The 19650-nt window shown below is 42.1% G+C and overlaps 1 protein-coding gene across 2 annotated transcripts in view; it reads right to left on the bottom strand.

Annotated features, from left to right (window-relative positions):
• Positions 1–19650, bottom strand: part of AFF3 (AF4/FMR2 family member 3) — a 328498-nt gene that overhangs the window by 159898 nt on the left and 148950 nt on the right. For both annotated transcript variants that reach the window (XM_029998967.1, XM_029998968.1), the window contains exon 4: positions 18604–18648. In XM_029998967.1, coding sequence (XP_029854827.1) covers positions 18604–18648 — 45 coding nt within the window. The remainder of the gene's footprint in view (positions 1–18603; positions 18649–19650) is intronic.

Below are 19650 nucleotides of genomic sequence, written 5' to 3'. Positions count from 1 at the left end.
CAGCATGGCTCCTGTGGGAGAACTCCCTCTCCCACCCACTGGTCCACCCGTCCCTGAGGTCCCTTCCCTGTCCTTGGAGAGTCTCCCTGCCTTTTCCTTTTTGAGAGTTATGGGCTGAATATTTCCAACCTGTGATACCTGCAGATTATCTGAGGTACGTGTTATATATGTCTGGAAATGAAGCAGATGAAGACGGCACTTAATCCTTCACTGATCTCATGCCTTGAATTTTAATCTTTGCCCTGCCACTGACTTGCTTTTTTACCTTGAGCAAAACACAACGGCTCTCTGTACCTCAGCCCACCCATCTGTTCAAACGTTATCTGGCGATGTGACCCTCTCTGGCTGACCCACATTTTATGGGATGGCTGAGAGTCTGCATTAACACGTGATTAGACACTAGGACAATTTTGGATGAAAACAATAACCATGTTGTTGCACAAAATAAGCATAAAGCATTCCTGCATTGAACTGTTGAAATTACTAAATATATATAAAGGATCATATATTCCACAAACACAGCAATGCCAACCGGAACCAAAATAAAAATCTTTGGGATTTCAGTGCTGGCAGTGTGTTGAATTATAGGATCCCAGGTTTTGTTAGGAGCAGGCTACAGAGACTAAGCAATTGAACCTGGGTCCTGAGTAAGCAGGGAGAGGGTAGCATAGACAGAGGGGAGCAGAAGCGTGCACAATCCTGTCCAACTGCCATGATAATTTCTGCTGCAAGCCTTTGAAGGTGAAGTGCTGAGAGAAATTAAAAAGTCCCATTCTTCATGTAGTACCGGGGACCTGCAAAAGTCCAATGTCAAGAGACAAATATGATCAAAGAGAAGCTTGTGCGGTTTTCTTTAATCTAAGTGAAGGCCAACTTTTGAACTCCAACAGAGAATTTCACTGTAAAAGGTATTATTCTAGGCAGTTATGTGGATTAAAGGTAACTGGAAAGATGGAGACATTGGCAAGATATAGAAAAATATATAAATATGTAAATGCATAAAGGGAAGTCAAGTGTGACTCCCTTTCCTAATTGCCTAACATGATTCCCACTAGATGCATAAATTACTGCTCCTATTAACAGCACTATGAATAATAATCAGTTTACTTTCTGGCTTGTATCTAAATATACTTTCTATATGATTTCATCTTTTATTCAGCTGTTTAAAAGCAGAACATCTAATTACAGTTCCTATTAGTCTACATTAATTTTTTTTTTTGCCACAGAGCATGTGTGATGACTGATTTTCTAAAAACAGACAGAATTTTTTAGCATATGGAAAAATCATGTTATTATTAATACATTCCCACATGACTCTACATTTCAATTCCCTTAATTATTTAGTCATTGCTGATTATGTCTTTTCACAATTCATTATCCCATTTCCTGCAACGTGGGCATTTTATTCATTAAGTGTCAAAATGAAGGGCCTGACCTCCAGGAAGATAATCAGGAAATAAGTGGCAGATATAAAAGGTCTGGGTTTCCCTTAAGTGCTCACTTATTTCAGTAGCTATGCCATGTTTTTAGTAAGCGGTGACAGAAACGAACTGTTGTTGGTAATTGCAGAAAGGCACGGGGCTGCCAGTCTGCATGAGCTCTGTTTTTCCCAACGCGTGCCGCTCGCATCAGCTGATGGTTTCTGCTGTGCGGTGACAAGAATGGGGCGGCGTGACAGCAAAGCAGTATCGCTTATCGTGTAACGGCACAGAGTAACGCTGCCTTTCAAATATTTAGCGGCGGAGAGCGCAGAGAGCAGAGAGGCTGGTCGGCACTCCGCTGCTCGGGTCCACCTGGGGAGCGGGGACTTTGCAGGCTCTCGTCAGCCTCAGGTGGCTTCTGCTCCCCGGGAGACCTTCAGACCACCCTAAGTGTCTGGAGGGAAGGCTGCCTGCTCCCTCCTGTTGGAGCCAGACCTCTGGTGAGGCAGAAAAGCCAAGCCAGCAGCCCAGGAGGCACAACAAAGGGTCACGTTTCCAGCCTAAGGGTTAGACCGTGGGGCTGGAGAGGGACAGCCCTGGGGTTTCAGGCCAGGCATCGTGCTTCAGCCTTTCACTGGGTTAAAAACAGGTCCACGCCGCACCGAGATGCAGAAGCGCGTGACTCCGGACTTCTGCACAAGCCTAGCCTCAGCCGCCGATGGGCACATCAGTGTCTCAAAAACCGATTGCTGGTGGAAAAGCACCTCCCTGCGTAAGCATCGCTCCCTGGCTTCGCACGGCTGCTGCTGAGCTGACCCGTTCAAAGCTGAAGGAGCTCAGCAGACAGCTGTGTCCCTTCCAGATTTTAAAAGCCAACAATGTAAGCTGTGAGGAACAGGGATGCGACATCAATGCACCTCTCTTGTCTTCCCTCTGCCATCGGTTTTTGTCCAATTCTGACACAGCAAAAATAGTACCATAACACAGCCAAGTAACAACTATTCAGCACACACTGTAACAATTAAAATACGCATGTGAAGATGATTTAATTGGCCTGAATAGCTGCTAATAATGCCTGGTAACTTTGCAAAGTTATGACTAAACGTTTGTGGTATTTATAATATATAATGCATGCATATGGATATCCCCGTATGTGTGAGTGCATATATACAAAACACATATACCATGTTTTATTTATGGGGCTTCTATGAGCAAAAATTAATTTGAAAATCTTTAATAGACATTACATTAATAGACAGTGGTTTCCTAAATAGCCTCGTAGCTAGACAAATACTTTGCTTAATGCCATTTCATTTTCTGCCAGCTGCATGTGATTTGCTTTTGATCTGGCACGCGCTTCGTTATACATTATTAAAGAGCCAATCAGCGTGCCCCTGGAGTTAGCATCCTGCCCCCTGCTTATTTTTTAACAAATTTCCTCTTTTCTTTCATACCACAGTGATTAATCATTTCAGCTAACGGCGGCACTGTTTATGATCTGAGTCAGTGACTTCAGACCATCTTAATCTCCTGTTAGGCAGGTTTTAATGTGCTGGGAATTTACTTACAAGCTTTTATTTATAGCACAGTATGCTCTCAATTTCATACAACAACAAAAACAAAACCTGCAAATAACACTTGATTTCTTCTTTTAATGGTTCTGATGAACTTTTACAGGAGAGAAAAGCCCAACCAAACCATGAAACAGAAACTAAAAAGGCAGCATGATAAATGCTTATTTTTCAAAACTGTCTCGGTTTTTATCCAGTTGTCTAGAGAGAACCTGTTGCCTTCCAATGTCTCTCTGCAGTCAGATCATTTCTGGTCTGGGTTATTTTGTACCCTCTGGTTGTCTGCAACTGTGCTTTTAGATGACTCGCTTATTAAAGCAGAGTCCTCTGGGGCTTCTAAAGTCCTTACTTGCAGCATCCTTATTTGCAGCATGGTTGGCAGAGAAGCAGCTTTGATTCTTCTGCTAATATTACAAATATTTCCAGCTAACTTTAAGATCTATGCTGAAATGGCTGACCTCTTTTCTATGTTATAATAGCAGTTCAAAAGACACTTTTATTAAGCCAAGTGCCTGACCATTATTGTTTTTTATTGTGCTGTAGTTTTGTCTAATATTAAGGGAAATGATTTGAGGGGAGAGATAAAGGACCAAATGGATTTAGTTATCAAAAAGTTTATGGTATCTTAGCTTGCTGCAGGAGTAGTCTGAATAGATTTTTTGGGAGGATTTTTATTCTCTTCTAAGCAAAAATTATATACCCATTACAATGCTCTCCATCACATGGGCAGTGCCAAGGACTACAGGCTGGAGACCTAAGTCTGCTTGAGAAAATACTGAGCAAGGCACAGACAAAGTATCTACAGAGCTCAGCCGGGATGACACAGAAATGAGGTTACAGGGTCAGGATCTGCCGTGCCATTTTCCCAGAGCACTCCCTTTAGGGCCACCCTATGGAATTCTGCATTTCCAATGCCTCCAGATTTTCTCTTTTGTTTGCCTTTTGCATCATAATGAATCAAACCCCAGATTTTCTACATGGGAGAAATAATAGGCAACATCTAAACTTTGGCATAGGGGAGGGCATAGCAGCAAAGGCCGCATGCACAGTTTAGGAGATTTGTGGTCAGTGATACAAGGAGACAATGCTGCTCTGCTCTGGGGAGCGAGGAGACTGAGGTCCTTCTGGTCCTCTGGGATGCAGAAGAGTTAGGTAGGAGCCCAGATCCACCTGTTTCCTCCAACTGGTCACTTCTCCAGTATTGTGTTTGCTTTTGTCTTTCTTGCATGTATTTTTAACCTCATAATTTTTCATCCTCACTCATCTTTGTCCACATTTGTTCCTTTTCCTAAAGTCACACTGAGCAAGCTGTTACAGCTCCTGAGCTTGTCTATCTCGTTTCTGCAGTTTGGATATCAATGGCTCAATTTGATAGACACGTTTTCATGTTCTTGATCTGTTCCCAAAGGCAGATGATCAATACGGACTCTACGCCTGTGTCCTCCAACAATCTTCTTCTAAGCATTGTCAACCAAATGGCTGGTGGGCTAATCATAACCTCACAGTACTATTACTTGTTTCTGGCTTTTTTCTTGTTGAAAAGTTTCCTATTTACCATTTCCCAACAACAAACTTTAATCCCTCTTAGCTTTAGTCATAAGAAATTTCATTGTCCGTTTCAGCAAATGGACTGGGATCCCTCTGTAGTCTGTGAGGAGAGAGGCATCTTCAGAGGACAATTTGTCCCATCCTCTCTCCCATGACTACCTAGGGAGATTAAATTCATAACTTAGATTAGATACCTATCTTCAAATAACCACAACAAGGTAAGATAAATTCCATCTCAACTCATCACGTAACATTCATGCAGTAGAAAACATTTTTAGTGCTCTCATTTACTTTAGACTTTGGTAAACCTGTATAATTTAACATGTTATGCTTAGAACAAGGAACATGTTAGTGACTTCACTTTTACAAATTTAATAGAAAACTATCAACTTGTGTAGAACCAGCAAGATGGGTAATAAATGTTACAAGAACAGCTTTAGGCATTGCATATTAATAGCTGTGGTACGATTGACTTGCAGCGCCTTGGTTCTATGATCAGCAACAAGATAATTAGTAAAATTATCCTGCAAATTCATTATCTTGATTCCTTCCACTTGTGCATTTTATTCATTACATATCAAAATGAGGAGCTTTGCCTCCAGACAGATAATCAGAATGTAAGTGTCAGACACAAAAGGTCTGAACTTTCTTTAAATATGCTTTGGTAGATGTGACCTTAAATAGTCTCCGTGATACCAAGGAATTTACAGTCATTATTCCAAACAGAAGAAACCCTGTAATTTTGCAGAGAAATGCAGTTGTGCATTTTATAGGCTTTCTCACACCTTAATTCTATTTTGAGATAAATGACTTAAACATTGGATAGTTGTGTGTCCTGGTTTCCTTTTTTAAAATTTTATTTTATTATATTCCTTTTCATGACTATTATTATTATTATTGTTATTATTATTGTTATTGTTAGTATTACATTTTATTTTACTTTAGTTATTAAATCTTTCTTATCTCAACCCATGAGTTTTACTTTTTTTTTTTCCTGCCAATTGTCCTCCCCATCTCACTGGGTGTGGGGGGGAGTGAGCGAGTGGCTGCATGGTGCCTAGTTGCTTGCTGGGCTTAAATCATAACATTCCAGCACATAATGATTTCTTTCTGGCTTAGTCTAAATTCACCTGTAGTGCTGTGCATTGTTCTCCATGTTCCACTACCCAGATCCGAGAACCAGCTGAGCTATACAGGGACTCCCTTCAACGCATGCATCCAGGGGATTTTGGGCTGAAATTAGGGTGCAGGCAAGTGGCATGGACTGATTTATGCAGGTCTGTTGCCCTGCTGTACCGTTAGGACACAGGCAGATGTGAGATCAGAAGTACCTCTTGGCTACCACCAGCTTTGATGGAGTCAGATGGACCAACAGTGTTCTCTTAAAAAAAGTCTTTCATTTTGCAGATCCTTATAAAATGTTTCACATTTTAGATCTGCCAGGAGGTTCACGCATCCCTCCTGCTCGGAACTAATGTGAAGAGTTTAGCTGTCAATGCTGTGTCTGTTTTGCAAGGGGTGCTCAAACTGGCCGCCTCCGACGCTGAACTCGGGGCTAGGTGTCTGCCCCTTCTAGGCTCTCGCAGGAGTCGGCGAACGAGAGCAGGCGGCAGCAGGAAGGTGATTCACAGCAGGAGCCTGACTTGTCGCACATCAGAAAAATAGTGCAGTGCTTGGCTGGACTGACCCTGCAGCCATCTGGATTCAGAAACAGCACCAGAGCAGTGGAGAGATGAGCGGACGTGAGCTGGAGGGGAATGACTAGGGCGGATGGGTGTATGATCAGCTACATTTTGCCTTTTACCTCTGCTGGCTTCAGCATTTAATTCCCCTTGTCTTTGTCTCACAGAAAGCTCCATTTTCATATAGTTTAACACACTTTAAGTTGCAGATTTCTTAAAGTGCTTTTATTTGGGGATATGAGCATCATAAAAATGCATCTGCCAAGCCAACAATGCTTTAAAATCCTTGCTTTGTATTTTAAAGACACCTAAGTTTTTACTTGTAAGACTTGATTCTATCATTGCTGCAGGAAAACTCATGCATAGGGTGAGACATGGCCTTAAAAATTTAGTAAGAGTGGTATCTCTAGTGGAAAACTTGAGGACACATCGCAATGGACCATACAATTATGGTTCCACCACAGTTAGGTACATCTTGCTGGCCCCAAATCCTGCGTGGTTCCTAGGACGTACTCCGCAATGATTACCAACCCAATGGCTCTTGGCCAAAATACAGGCACTTGAACAGACAGAGCAAGATGCATCATGGATCAGCCCATTTCTGCATGTATTGAGCCTGCTAGTACGTGCATACACTATTTAGCTGGCATGGCTTTTTCAGTGCCACATGACTTTTGAATTATCTTTTGCCAAGTGAAGCGTGTGAGAAGGGACATTCTCAAGCTGGATGCGCAGCCTTGCACATCCACAGAGCTGCTGCAGCCAGAAATGCTGCCAGGGGCTATGTGAGAGTACTCAAAGCACAGGCATCCCTGGGCAGGCAGGCTCCTTCCCTGGCATCACGGGTTCAAGAGATGGGACACCAAAACCAAAGACTCCAGGTCTGTGTCTGTCTCAGCTGAGAACTCCCTCGACCTGTCCGTCCAACCCCTGTGGTTTCTGCTGGCAAAATGGGACAGAGAGAGGGGTAAAATAGCAGACTCCTGTTGGTTTGTTTTAAATCAGAACTCACTGAAATGACAAAAAAAAGAAGAAAGAAGAAAAAAAATCTATGAAAGCTTAGAAGACAAGATATCGAAAGGTACATACACCACAGAAACAATAACTGATAGGGAACATCCTTTACAGAAGGGAATGTTTGATGATTTGGGGAATCTGCCTATGTATAATTTATGAATTCCTTATGGCTGTTTTTTACTGTGTAATGCTTTATACTCTGCGTGCTAAGAAGACAAGGAAAATAAGTTAATGCCTGTCCATGAAAAGGTAGATAGCTAAAGATCATCAGCACCTGAATAGATCTTACCAAAGGAAAACAAAAGGTTAAGGGCCATTTTTTTCCCCTGCTTCTCCACAGGGGTCTAGATCTCAATAGCGGAAAATCCCAGACAAGGGAAAAAAGATATCAGATACTAATCCTGGGTCTTAAAAAAAATCAGAGAGCCTAAGTGACTCCTGTGAGACTCCAAGGGCCCAGAGATAAAGGCAGCTTGTTTAGGAGAAGAGAGCCCGGGGGCAGCTCTCTGAGCAGGGAGACACCAGGGAGGATGAAAGACGCTGCTGCCCGCGAGGGGAGGGAGAGGGAAAGCCAGGCTGAGCCTGGAAGACAGGGTGGAAATGTCATCTTCAGATGCAAGGGAGCTGAGGGGTGACAGCAAAAAACAATGGAGAAATTTAGACGAGGCAAAGCGTGCAGAGCTCTCATTGCTTTGTCTAGAGATGTACGCTGCTTCTCCAGCTAATCGGGAAAAGCCCCAGTCATCTATTTTTTTGGAACGACTGCAGAACCTGCAGTGGTCATATAGCCTGGAAGACATGATGCATATGGAAAATTTGGGTAGCCTGCTCGGACTAAGGGAAGCTTGCATGCCTGTCGACCTTGTGTGGTGGGCCCAAACACAGCAGGCTGAAGACTGTCCATCCACTTGGGAAAAGTCTGAAGTGCCTGCAAGCACAAAATCGAGCTCATGCCCTTGTTCCCAGGGAAAAAATTTCTTCAAGCATCGTCTTTCTTACACTGTGAGGCTGCTGCAGGCTCCAGCTTCCCCATGTGATGAACAAGAGAGGGAAGCAGCTGCCGCGGCAGCAACTATATTTAGCAGTCTATTCTGCTATTGATGCATATATACCTGGTTCCTATTGACTATAATGAGAATTATTCTGACAAACCACAAGGAGAATAGGCCTTTTAGGATTCAGTTCGTACTAACGAAATGTCTAAGGAAAATTACCCTCTTTTTGTCCATGCTAAATTATTCCAGCTTTTCATTAATACTCATTAAGTTTCTAAGGGCTGGCATTTTTAGCAAAAAAAATAGTTTTCACTGACAGAAAAAAGCCACCCAGATAAATGAAGAAAATGTTTACTCAATTAATAGGCATAATTTTCTCTTTTGGTGCTCAATTCAACATCAGGATCTGAAGTCAACAAAGGTTGGATCAGGGTCTACAATTTTTTTAATTGGGCTCTTCTCATTTACACTGGAATATGTTGAAAACTCAGGGCTATAATGAACCATTACATATGCATACATGCAATGCTAGGAAAATTAATAATGTCTTGAATTTGCTCGGTATTTATTCAGCATTCATGAGTAAATAACAAATAACTTGATAATATTAATGAAAAAAAGCCTGTGGAAAACTCACACAGCTGGAGGGAAACTTTTTTACTGCATGAAGCCCACTTTCTCTCCCACCAAGCTATTGTCATTACTCTGAATAACTTTTTTTTTCCCCAAGGGTAAAGTGACAGGCTTGCAATTTCTATATAAAATTGCATGTTTTTAACTGAAGTTTGTATGTAAGCCCTTTTATGTCTGGGTGACTTTAAGTGTAGTCAATATTATTGGAAAGAATATATATTTTTAATTAAATTAATTTTGTTGGCAAAAATTAAGTTTTCAGAAACTGTCAGAAATGTGATGGTTTATCACCATCTTCATTTTAACCTGTACAGTGGTACTGTTTGGATGACTGAATCAGAATCCCATCATTTAAGGCAACATCAATAATTTGTACATAAAATAATTGCATCTTTTCCAAGTACCTCACTTTTGAAGCACACCTGATAGCAATTTACTTCCTAAGCTACTAAATCCAAAATAACTCTCAAGAATGACACAATGCACCACACACAGTAAATGGCATTTAGCGCTAATCATAAAGGACAGATACTATGGCATTTTGGTTGGTGAAAACTTGATCAGTATTCAGTCAGTCTCTCTTAAAATATTCTATTAACAGCACTTTGCGTCCTGCAGACAAATGACTGTGTATGTTCTTGTCTTTCTTTCAAAAACAGTTTTTACCTTTCACATTTCCAAAGAAAAAAACCAACTCAACATGTCCCAAGGGCAACGAGCTACAGTGGCAAAAAGATGCCAAAATATATAGAATAAAAAATGCTAGAGATTTTCAATCACAATTTTTGCAGTGTGGCTAGTACTGTATTCTCCAAGGTCCTTGAATTTTTGCACAAGGCAGGAGGAAGCCCAGTGCATTGTACGGAAAAATCAGACCACACCTCTCCTAACACACCAACTGGACCAGAGTGTCCTGGCCCGCAACCGTGCATGTCATTAAATCACGGACACCAGCGTGGTTTTGACCGGGGCCAACTCTTGCAGAGAAAATCCCTGCATGCCCAGGAGCCTCTCCCAACAGGCAGCGTGGGTGAAGCCACTCCGCTTCGTGGTTGTAAGGGAGTTTAGCTCTTTGGACACGAGCCGTGCTACGCTGATTGGCCTCAGGGTAAGAGAACAGTTATTAGTCCATTTTACTTATTAGTATAGACATTGCAATGGAATATTCTTGAAAGTGATTTAATTTCCTTTTAGCAGACTCCTCTTTTCTCCCACAATTTCCTTACAGTCTTTCTGCCAAGTGAAGCTAACTGCTAACTCATGTGTTGCTCCTAAATATGATTAAATAAGATTAACAAAAGAATATTTGTCTCGGCTCCCAGATGAGGAAAGCTGCCTCTCTCAGACATAAACAGAGAGCTCACTCTTCCTGGGTCAGACCAAGATGTGACAGTGGTGGGAGAGTTCCCACTGATCATCTCCAGTTGTGGAAAATCAGGCACCACAGAGGAATTTCCTAGATGTAAGAGCATGTCTACTGAAAATATTAGTGTGGGAGACAGGAAAAGGTGCACGGCCAAAGTACATGTGTAATGTCAGCCACTGAAACCCACGACTCGATCTAATGCAGGTTTTCAGAGACACATCTTAAGGTGGGGATGGCAGAAGGTCTGTCACCCTGCGGGCTCACAGGGCAAACCAGGGCTGTGTCCTTAGGTGTTGGGGACTGTGGGGCAATGATTGCCCAGCTCTGCAGCCACAGCTGCAGTCTACAGCCCAGAATACATGCACGCTACGGGAAGTCATCCCTGGAAACATGGCGAAGAAAATGGGAACCTTAACAAGGGGGGAAAATACATCATATAACAGCATCTAGTTGCATTGTCTGATGAGTCTGCTTCCTTAATGCCCATTTAATCAAGGAAGAAACCACTGTCACCATAGGGTTTACTGGAAGATGCCGTCATCTCAACTCACACCTCCTTTGTGGTCTCACTTCATTTTGAGTGAATCTTACCAAGGGGGCAGAAAGTAGGTTGTTCTCTAAAGGTGGCAGCTGAAGGCATCAAATCCCAGGCTCCCAGCAGTGTGGATACCTGCTATTACCCAAATTTTATTCTTCTTTCATTAGGACTGATAGCACAGATCCTTCCTGGTATTAATATGCATAATTCTGTCGGCCTCAGAGGAGCTGTGGCAGGGATATACAAAACAAGGATCTATCTGGCCCTTTGCCATTAATAACAAGGAATCATTTCTCTCTATTGGAACAAGATAGTGATTGTGCCTCTTTTCCATCTTTGTGAAACACTTGAAACAGAGCGAAAAATTAGTAAGTATTTTACTGTATTATTTTTGTATAGCAGAGAGGCTGGATAATTCATTCTGGATTCTCTCTTCCTTTGTCAAATAACAGGGTGTATACGCTTACTACAAAACAGCAATTTTGAAAATTAATTCCACCACATTAGCACGATAGTGTTTCACCAGCCTTTTTATACCGGCCTGCCTTTTCCTAACACAAAGCCTTCGCACATTGGCTACTTGTGTTCTTAAAAGAACATGGGTCTCTTTCCTCTGTACCACCCTATTCAATTCAAAACAGATCAGATTTTCCTGTATTTGAAAACGTCAATGCCCCAGCACATGGGTGGCTAATGCCACAGAAATTGCCTCCACGTCCAGCATCGGGACCTAGAAGACTGAAAGGCAGATTACCTTTGAGTGGCATTGTTATAAGTCTTGCTCCCACCATAAGAGTTTCTAGCTTGATCTCCTATTTCCACTAAACTATTTACAGTTTTTGCCTTTTTAAGGTGATATTTTTTCATTGCTACTGAGATTTATTAAGTTCAAGGTTTAAATATACAGCATACTTCAATCCTGAAACTCCTTTGAGACACTATTTTCAACAACAACAGTGACAGCAGCAAAAATCCAAGTGTGACAATTCAGGGGGGCTGTCGATGTACAACTAGTTAATGGTTGGTTGACATTATCACTGTTAGTATAGTATCTTAGTACATCATATATAGTAAAAAAAAATATAGTATTTTAGCATCATTTTACATGATGCTCTGTACCTCAGACTCTATATATTAAGGGCCAGGGAACTGATGTTTACATGTCTGCATTTAACGTGTTGGCTGTGAAGGTTTATTGACAGTTGAAAACCACAATGTGGGCAATAAAAAGGATGTGCCGTGCATGGTGCCCAAACCAGGAGCAGTTTCTGTTCAGATGAGCTGCAAGAAGTAACAGATCACCTGGACAGAGACTCTAATGATCTGAAAAAGCCCAAAAAGGGACAAAAGCTGTGAAAAGTGAGGAATGCCCCCCAGCCTTCTGGATAGAGGAGGTAATAAAGAGACCCCCGGCTGCAGCGGACACACAGGGAAGTCCAAGGCACCACATACAGACAGTGTGTCCTGAAAGCTGCCCAGGTGTAAGGTGTCAAGGGGATGACGGTGTACACAGGTATGTTTCCTCTGTAGTCATTGCAGTTTATGTGGACAAAGCCAAAATATCTTTAGCTAGCTCCGGTACTGCTGCTAATTTTGCTCTAGCAGCACAAGGTACCGTATGGACTGCTAATTCTCACTGAGAAGCTGGAGAAGCGCCAGGCAGAGCTTGCTGAAGCTCTGCGATGCTGCCATCCACACCACTAGTGGTACCCAGGCTGGCTGGAGGAAAGCTGACCTAGGTAAATCGCTGCAGACAGCGACTGCTGTGCAAAAGATACTGTGCAAACGAGCTGGATGTCATGGTGTGGTAAGAAGGGCAATGTTAATAGGTGTGTATTGGAGGTTGGATTAGACGGCTTGAGCTATGTCTTAATGTTTCTGAGATTTAGTGCCTTCGGTGAAATGACACATTTTCCAAACACTCTTGAGTATGCTTTTTCATTTATTTGAGTAAGAAAGACACAAAGAATAATACTGAAGAAATGCAATGGACAGTATACATCAGCCAAAACAAAGCTTTAATTGCTCTGAAATTTAGGATACTAAAAGCAAAGCCATGCTGTGAAAGTTCTGCTGAAAGATTGCAATGAAAACAAATGATATTTTATGCATCTGATACATTTTTAATATGATTCTGACACTTTGGAGTACTTCTGTATTCAGTGATACTGAGCAAGAAAGGTAGTGTCAGCAAACCAGGGCTACTTCTAAGTCTCCATTCCTTCTCTCTCCCCCACTGCCTCTCTTTCACCTGAAGTTGCTGTATTCGTCCTGAAACTTTTCCAGGAGTTTCCCGCTGGGCTCAGTCACAAAAGCCAACCCAAATTTCCCCATGAAGGTGCCGTGCTGAGGGCGGCCTTCTCACCTCCCTCCCAAAGTTGCCCAGCAATTTCTTTCCAGCAGTGAGACTGCAATAAAATGCTCTGCTAGTGCAGAGGTAGCTATTGCACTAGCGCTGTGCAGCAAAGTGGGTCTCGTTCCACCTGTAGGCTTTTCCCTCTGCTTTGGAAAGCAAGAGGAGTGTTTAGAAATATACTGCTGATTACCATATTTGTGTTCTGTAATTCTTCACATGTCCGACTCCACCAGGAGCTTAACTGCAGCCAGTGGGATCTTACAGTCATTAACATTTACAAGGCAGCAGTTCACAGTTGTTGAACTAACAACCTACCTCTAAGAAACTGATTTTTCTCCCTTCTAAGTATTGACACGTGCTCCACTGACTGTGATGCTTATTCACAGTGACAGTGTGTTTGGTAGGATTTCATGTTTTCACAGGATTTGTCTTGTGCAGACAGTTTCTAATTTACCTCTGCTCTTGTTTTAATTCAATCAGCTGATGGAGTGCCTCTGATCTCACGGCACATATGGCTGTTCAGGTTTGAAAAAAACCCTGAATATTTGATGGGTTGATCCTTAATGCTTTCTGCTAAAGAATTAGCAAGCCTGCTAATGAGCCAAGGGATCCCAAGTGGGGAGGGGAAAAATACAGAATTAGATTCTGTTTTCATTCAGTTTTTTATGTTGCTCACATAAGAAGTACTGTGCTTCACATATTCTGATTAGTTTCACAGGGTAGAGAGATTCAAGTAAATTACTCATCAAAGCCATCACACTTAAAATGTCATGTTTTCATAAGTGGATATCCTGTGGCCATAGGAAGTCACAACCTACTTGCAAGGGCACCTGCGGGTGCTCACCCCCAGACAGAAGGCTCACGGCACCAGTCAGAGTTGTCCTTCACTGGAAGGGATGTTTGCAGCTAGAGTCTCAGTCCTTTCACTGCCTCTCCAACTGCTTTTTCTGTCTTCCCTGAAAGAAACTTATCTGTCCTTCACCCCACACTCCATCCTGCCTCCCCACAGCTCCACAGCATCCCAAAGGAGGTGGCTTCTTCTGTGTTAACTGGCTGTGCTTGGTTTTCCTCCAGCCCTTTCTCTGCATTCCTGTTGCTCCATCAGCTTCCTGCTGTCTCTGCATCCTGCAGCCAAACACTGTTTGGAGGCCAAACACTCAAACTATGTCCGTCTCTCCCTAGTTCAACAACACCTCTCATGTCAACACAAAAAACCCCAGGGAATTCACAAGGAACATCTTCAATAACTAAAAGCTCAGCTTACCTGTGCGTTTCCTTTCAACAAAGCTACTGCGACTCTAGGAAATCGCAGCTAAGACTGTAAGAATAGCCAGATCAATCTCCTACCACTTATCTTACAAACCAAGAACTGCCTGCACTTGACACATTCCCTTTCTCCTTAAATCCATAGCAAATATATTCAGAGTGCATCCAATATTGGTTGCAACAGTTAACTTAGTGGAGAGGCAGGACTCCTGCTGCTCCCATTTTTCGCAGGTACTACAGCAAAATAAATGTTTATTCCAAACCCCACCACTCGTAACAAAATACACAGTTCCACACAGTAATAAAATCAAATAGAAATCAGCCAAAATTACTAATCTTGCTTAGCAAGCCTGTGTTTTAGCGAGGAAGTGAATAGGTTGGCTTTGGCAGCGTCTCAGGAACTCAGGTAGCAACTGCTCCAGGCACGGTGGAATAAAGGATCTTTGTGTAGGCTTAACTCTTATTTTCTGCTTCAGAGTTTTCTACCATGTCCACCACCAACAATGCAAAAGCTTACAAGGAATTGCCTTTTACAACTACTATCAAGTAATGAGGCTTTTCTCTCTTGATTTGACATTACATCTGTCACTTGGTCTTACTGGAGTTACTTACATCGAAGGCTCTCTTAGAAGATTCTCAACCCTCAATGTGTGTGCCTGCAGCTGGACAGAAAAGTCACTACACCTTGAATAAGTTGCTATAAATTAGTGCATGGGGTTAGATGAGGTTCAGGACTCCTGCAGTGATTATAAACTCAGCAGGAGTCCTTACACAGGACAGGGTTACTGTCTTGTTAATGGACCTCTTTCAGGACTGGAAGTGGTTCTGCGTCTCAGTTCTTGGGGGCTTTCTCTGGAAGCTGCTGTTTCGTGTGGAAGGATCTGTCAATTTACAAAGTCTACAGAACTCTGATACATTTGGTAAAACAACATCAAAAAAGGCTAGACTTAGGCCATGGCACCATGTGTTGCACAAGGCAGGACAAAGACTATAAATTCTTGTCACAGTTAGTGCAAAGTAAGATTCGGTGATTTTAAAACTATGCCTAAATTGATTTTGCAGCCCAGGTCGGATGTTAGCTCTGGCCATGTCCTGAAACCAGAGGGTGACAAGATCTGTGCACAAACCAGCATTTGCCTCCTTTCACCTGCTGGGGGAAGGAAACACAGGGAGGCACATGGTGCAGATTTGGGCCACACTTTCTACTGCCCTTGGTCTTGACTGGGGAAACACAGACATGTGTGTAAGTACCTATCCCTTGGAAAAGCCACAGCCTGACTTGTGCAGGGAACACACTATCTAGAAAGATAGGATGTTTTCTGCTTTCTGTTGTGCAAGAGACAGCTAAAACAGGGTGCAACGTTCTTTAAAAAGATAAATTTTAAGCATCTTCTTCCTTTTGCTGATGCTCCATGCAGTAGAGTGGCCCTTCCTATAATAAACACATTTCAGTGCGCCAGCCACCTTTTCTGAGGGCAACACAAGGATTGCAGCTCCTGTGGCTTTTCATTGTCTGCCCTTGGGCACCCGTAGGGGAACTGCATATATTCTGTCTGAAAAGAAGCTAAACTTTGGCTTTACTATGTGAATAGCACCTCCAACAAAAACATGGAAATGGCTTTGCTTATAAACAGTCTGTTTCAGAAAACCAGAAAATCTGTGTTAATACTGAATGGATCTGTTCAGGACAAAAAGAGGGCAAGGAGAGGACTGGAAAAGTTTAGATGCCAGTAATTTACCAAGTGAGTAGCAATGGCACATTATTACTGTTGCTGTTTTCACTAATTATCAGTAACAACAACCACTGCTGATCTGGTTTTGTATTGTGAGAGTACCTAAGCACTGCTTTTGTACTACACAGCACTTCCCTGACACAGAAAGTTCACTTTTCAGGACAAAATGGGTGTATCTGACCTGACCAGGCACTACAAGGTACAAGTGGAATAACAATATTCAGGCACGAGAAACCATGGTCTATGCGTGACCTCACCCCTGTTTTTCCACAGTCCTTGTGAAAAAGGAGGCTCTTAAGAGAGGATCTAAAGGTAAGTATGGAGCTAGCTGGGAAAGTGTTCAAAGCTCTTCCCAGATCTGATAAGAAGCATGGGAGAAATTAATTGATGTAAAACTTAGCAACATTGTGATGGAGGCTAGTATCACCAGGTAAGCTAAAGTGGGAGCTTATATGTTAGCATGGACTGGTAGACTTGAGGCCTTAAAATCAGAGACAAATAGCTGTATTTGATTTGATAGAGAAGGAGTGGTGAGATGTACAGACAAATGTCTTTGGGCAAGAAGTCCAGCTAGGAAAATGATCTGTGCAGCAGCATGAATGGAAGTATGCAGCATTGCATTTGTCAAAACCAAGGTAAGGATGTTGCAGCAATCAAAGTGTGTAATGAGAATTTGGACCTGAGACTTATACCTTTGTGAATAAAGAGCTTCAGCTAGAAATGCTATGGAGTAACAGTCTGCAAGATTCACGTGTAGTCTTAGACACAGAGACTCAAGGGAAGTTCAGAATAGAAAGCGATACCCAGGTTGCAGACCTGGAGGATGGGCAGATTGGAGAGGTTACCCATGATGACTGAGTACTCGTGTGAGGACAAGAGCTAGGGGACGAAAACAGCACGCTGTCTATTTTAGCCATGCTAAGCCTTAGCAGATAGCAAGACACTGATGCGAAGTGTAGTTTTTGAGCTGTGGGTTGTTTTATTCAGTTTTTAAGCAAAGTGAAAGAATTTGTGAATAAATCCTCACGAACAAAAGGGTCCTATCCATCCAAGGATGTCCTGAATGCTTCATCATGAAGCTTCACAAAAATGCTTCTTAAGGAACATTCCCAAAGGAAAAAGAAGAGAGCAGCAGCTGTGTTCACTGGTTTGGAGATGCATCTTACCATCCCTAGTCATATAGTGCATTTTTCTTCTCAGCTGGGGTCTCTTACATATCCATGTTCCTCTGCATGGAAGGAACCATGTCTCTTCTATGTTTTTTGCCTAATTGCACAAACCTAAGGAGGAAGACCACCTTCTTTGTTCATTTTAAAAGCCTTGCATAAAAAAATGGGTGAATGAGCCTCACATCACATCATGAATTCATGATATCTGCTACTAATTTGTAACAAAGCAGCAGGAACTGAGGCTAAGCCTTGTTGAATATGTGGTTCAGTCTTACAAAAGCCTACTTTGTAAACGTTAGCTAAGTAAAAGCTCTGCCAGTGAAGTCATAAGCAATACATCATCATCACCCTTCGATAAACTCTTCGTCCAGTTTAAGAATTAAAAGCTGTATTTAACGTATTCAGGGAGAATGGAGAAATGCCTTTAGAAACAACAGGCTTAATGCACTACTAATCTCTAAACTAAATATTTATAGCCCCGTAATTTATAAACAATCTGAAATATTTGGGTAGTGGATATCCCAGAGGTGGAAGCGCACACAGTAATGGGGAGGTTTTACCATTCCATCTACCTTGTTTTGTGTTTCAATCACTATTATATCAGATTTATAAGCATTGCAAATTATTGAATTATCAGTTTAGAAAAAGAACCGAAAAAACCATGAGTTAAAATATATGGAAATGTTTCATTGTTTATAAATTTGTGTGCCTCAGAAAATAATCAATATCAAAGTTGATTCAAGCCAAGCTCTGTCTGGATGTGTATTAAATTGCTCCATGAAAATAAACTAGAAATTACTAAGATAAAAGAAATAATAATGAAATATGGAAATAACTAAGGATTTTGCACATTGTCATTATATAATGGACATAATGGACATAATGACATTACATAATGGATTCTAATTAAATCCAGGTGGAAAATGACCTTCCTAGACCTCCCTTCAAAATTAAGATTTTTGACAGTCATGATTAATGGAAACATGCACTTTGCATGGTTTGTAAACCTGAAACATCATTGTACATTTCAGTTTATAATTTATCCCATTATCTGCTTCTGCATGCATGAAGGTCAGCCGTACTGGCACAAAGTAGCAGTGAAATTCAGAGGCTCTGAAAGGTTGTTTTCACAGATTTTTCAATTATTTTTCATGAGGAAATAATTTTGCCTACTTTTCCCTTAGAAAGATGACAATCTAAGAGAGTAATATTTTTAACAGCAGTAATTGCAATATTCTTGTTATCCCCTTGTCTTTTTAGAATAAACAAAATGGCACTGGAAAAGAATGTTTTTTTAGGGATTCCTACCCGCAATATTTCTTCAATGCAGCTGTTATCTCCTGTTCCACTGTCCTGTAAACAAAATGAGAAAATAGTTTGTTTGTGTTTTAAAAAGAAATAACAAATAGCACGTTTGAGGACATGGTTGTCACATGAAATATATTCCAACCTCTATTACAGTTTCGAAATGAGGCCAAGTCTTTCCAGCATCTGAAAAGTTGCACTGCTTAAAATTCTCAAATTATTCCCCATCAGCACCGCAGGAAGATGTAATATTTGCAGCGTTTACATAGGATTGCAACATATTTGTATAAATTCATAGGATTTTATTTACACCACTTTGGGTGCGGTTCATGCTGTTTTGGCTATGCTGCGTATGAGTAAGCATAAGCAAAACAGTTATTGCATGTACATAGATCCAATATGTGCATTTATTTACATTAAATAAATAACATCTTTCCGCACCCTTTGTGCAGGAAAGACTCTGCAGTGACATCGCCTATGTGCAGCCCGACGATGTATGGGGTAGAGGCACCTGTGATGCTGAGGGGAGAGCTGCAGAGACTGCAACGCAGGCGGCAACACCGAGCACGGGCTAGGCAGCACAGCAGTCCTGAGAAGGCTACGATTTCCTAAAATGCTGACCCTAAACCCACCCGTACGTTGTGGGACTGAGAAATTCAGCTCTCCTGAACAATATGGCTTACTCCAGAGCCATTCTGGAGAGGAGAAATCAGAGATTTGGCAGAGCAGCTATCCCCTGATAGCGACCATCCTGCCGGTGCCTCACCTACACGCTCAGCTTGGTTGTTCGTTAGGACCCAAAATTTTGCCAGCGAAGACAAGGCAGCGCGAGACACCAGACTGCCACACCGGTGCCCCCCCGTCCCCCTCCTGCCTGCCCCCAGTTCCCTCGCGCTGCCCCGCACAACTGGGAAGAGAGGGCACACCACGGATGGAGGTACTGATGCTGAGGGGCTGCCCATCTCCCGCAGCGCTCCACAAGATACAGGTGGCTGCTGCATCAACCAAGTTTTCCGGGGATTTACTTCACCACACTAAATTCCCTGACAG

This window comes from Aquila chrysaetos, chromosome 23, assembly GCF_900496995.4.
Source record: "Aquila chrysaetos chrysaetos chromosome 23, bAquChr1.4, whole genome shotgun sequence".
Taxonomy (NCBI): domain Eukaryota; kingdom Metazoa; phylum Chordata; class Aves; order Accipitriformes; family Accipitridae; genus Aquila; species Aquila chrysaetos.
Note: the sequence above shows the minus strand (reverse complement) of the source record. Positions and strands in the feature narration are given on the sequence as shown.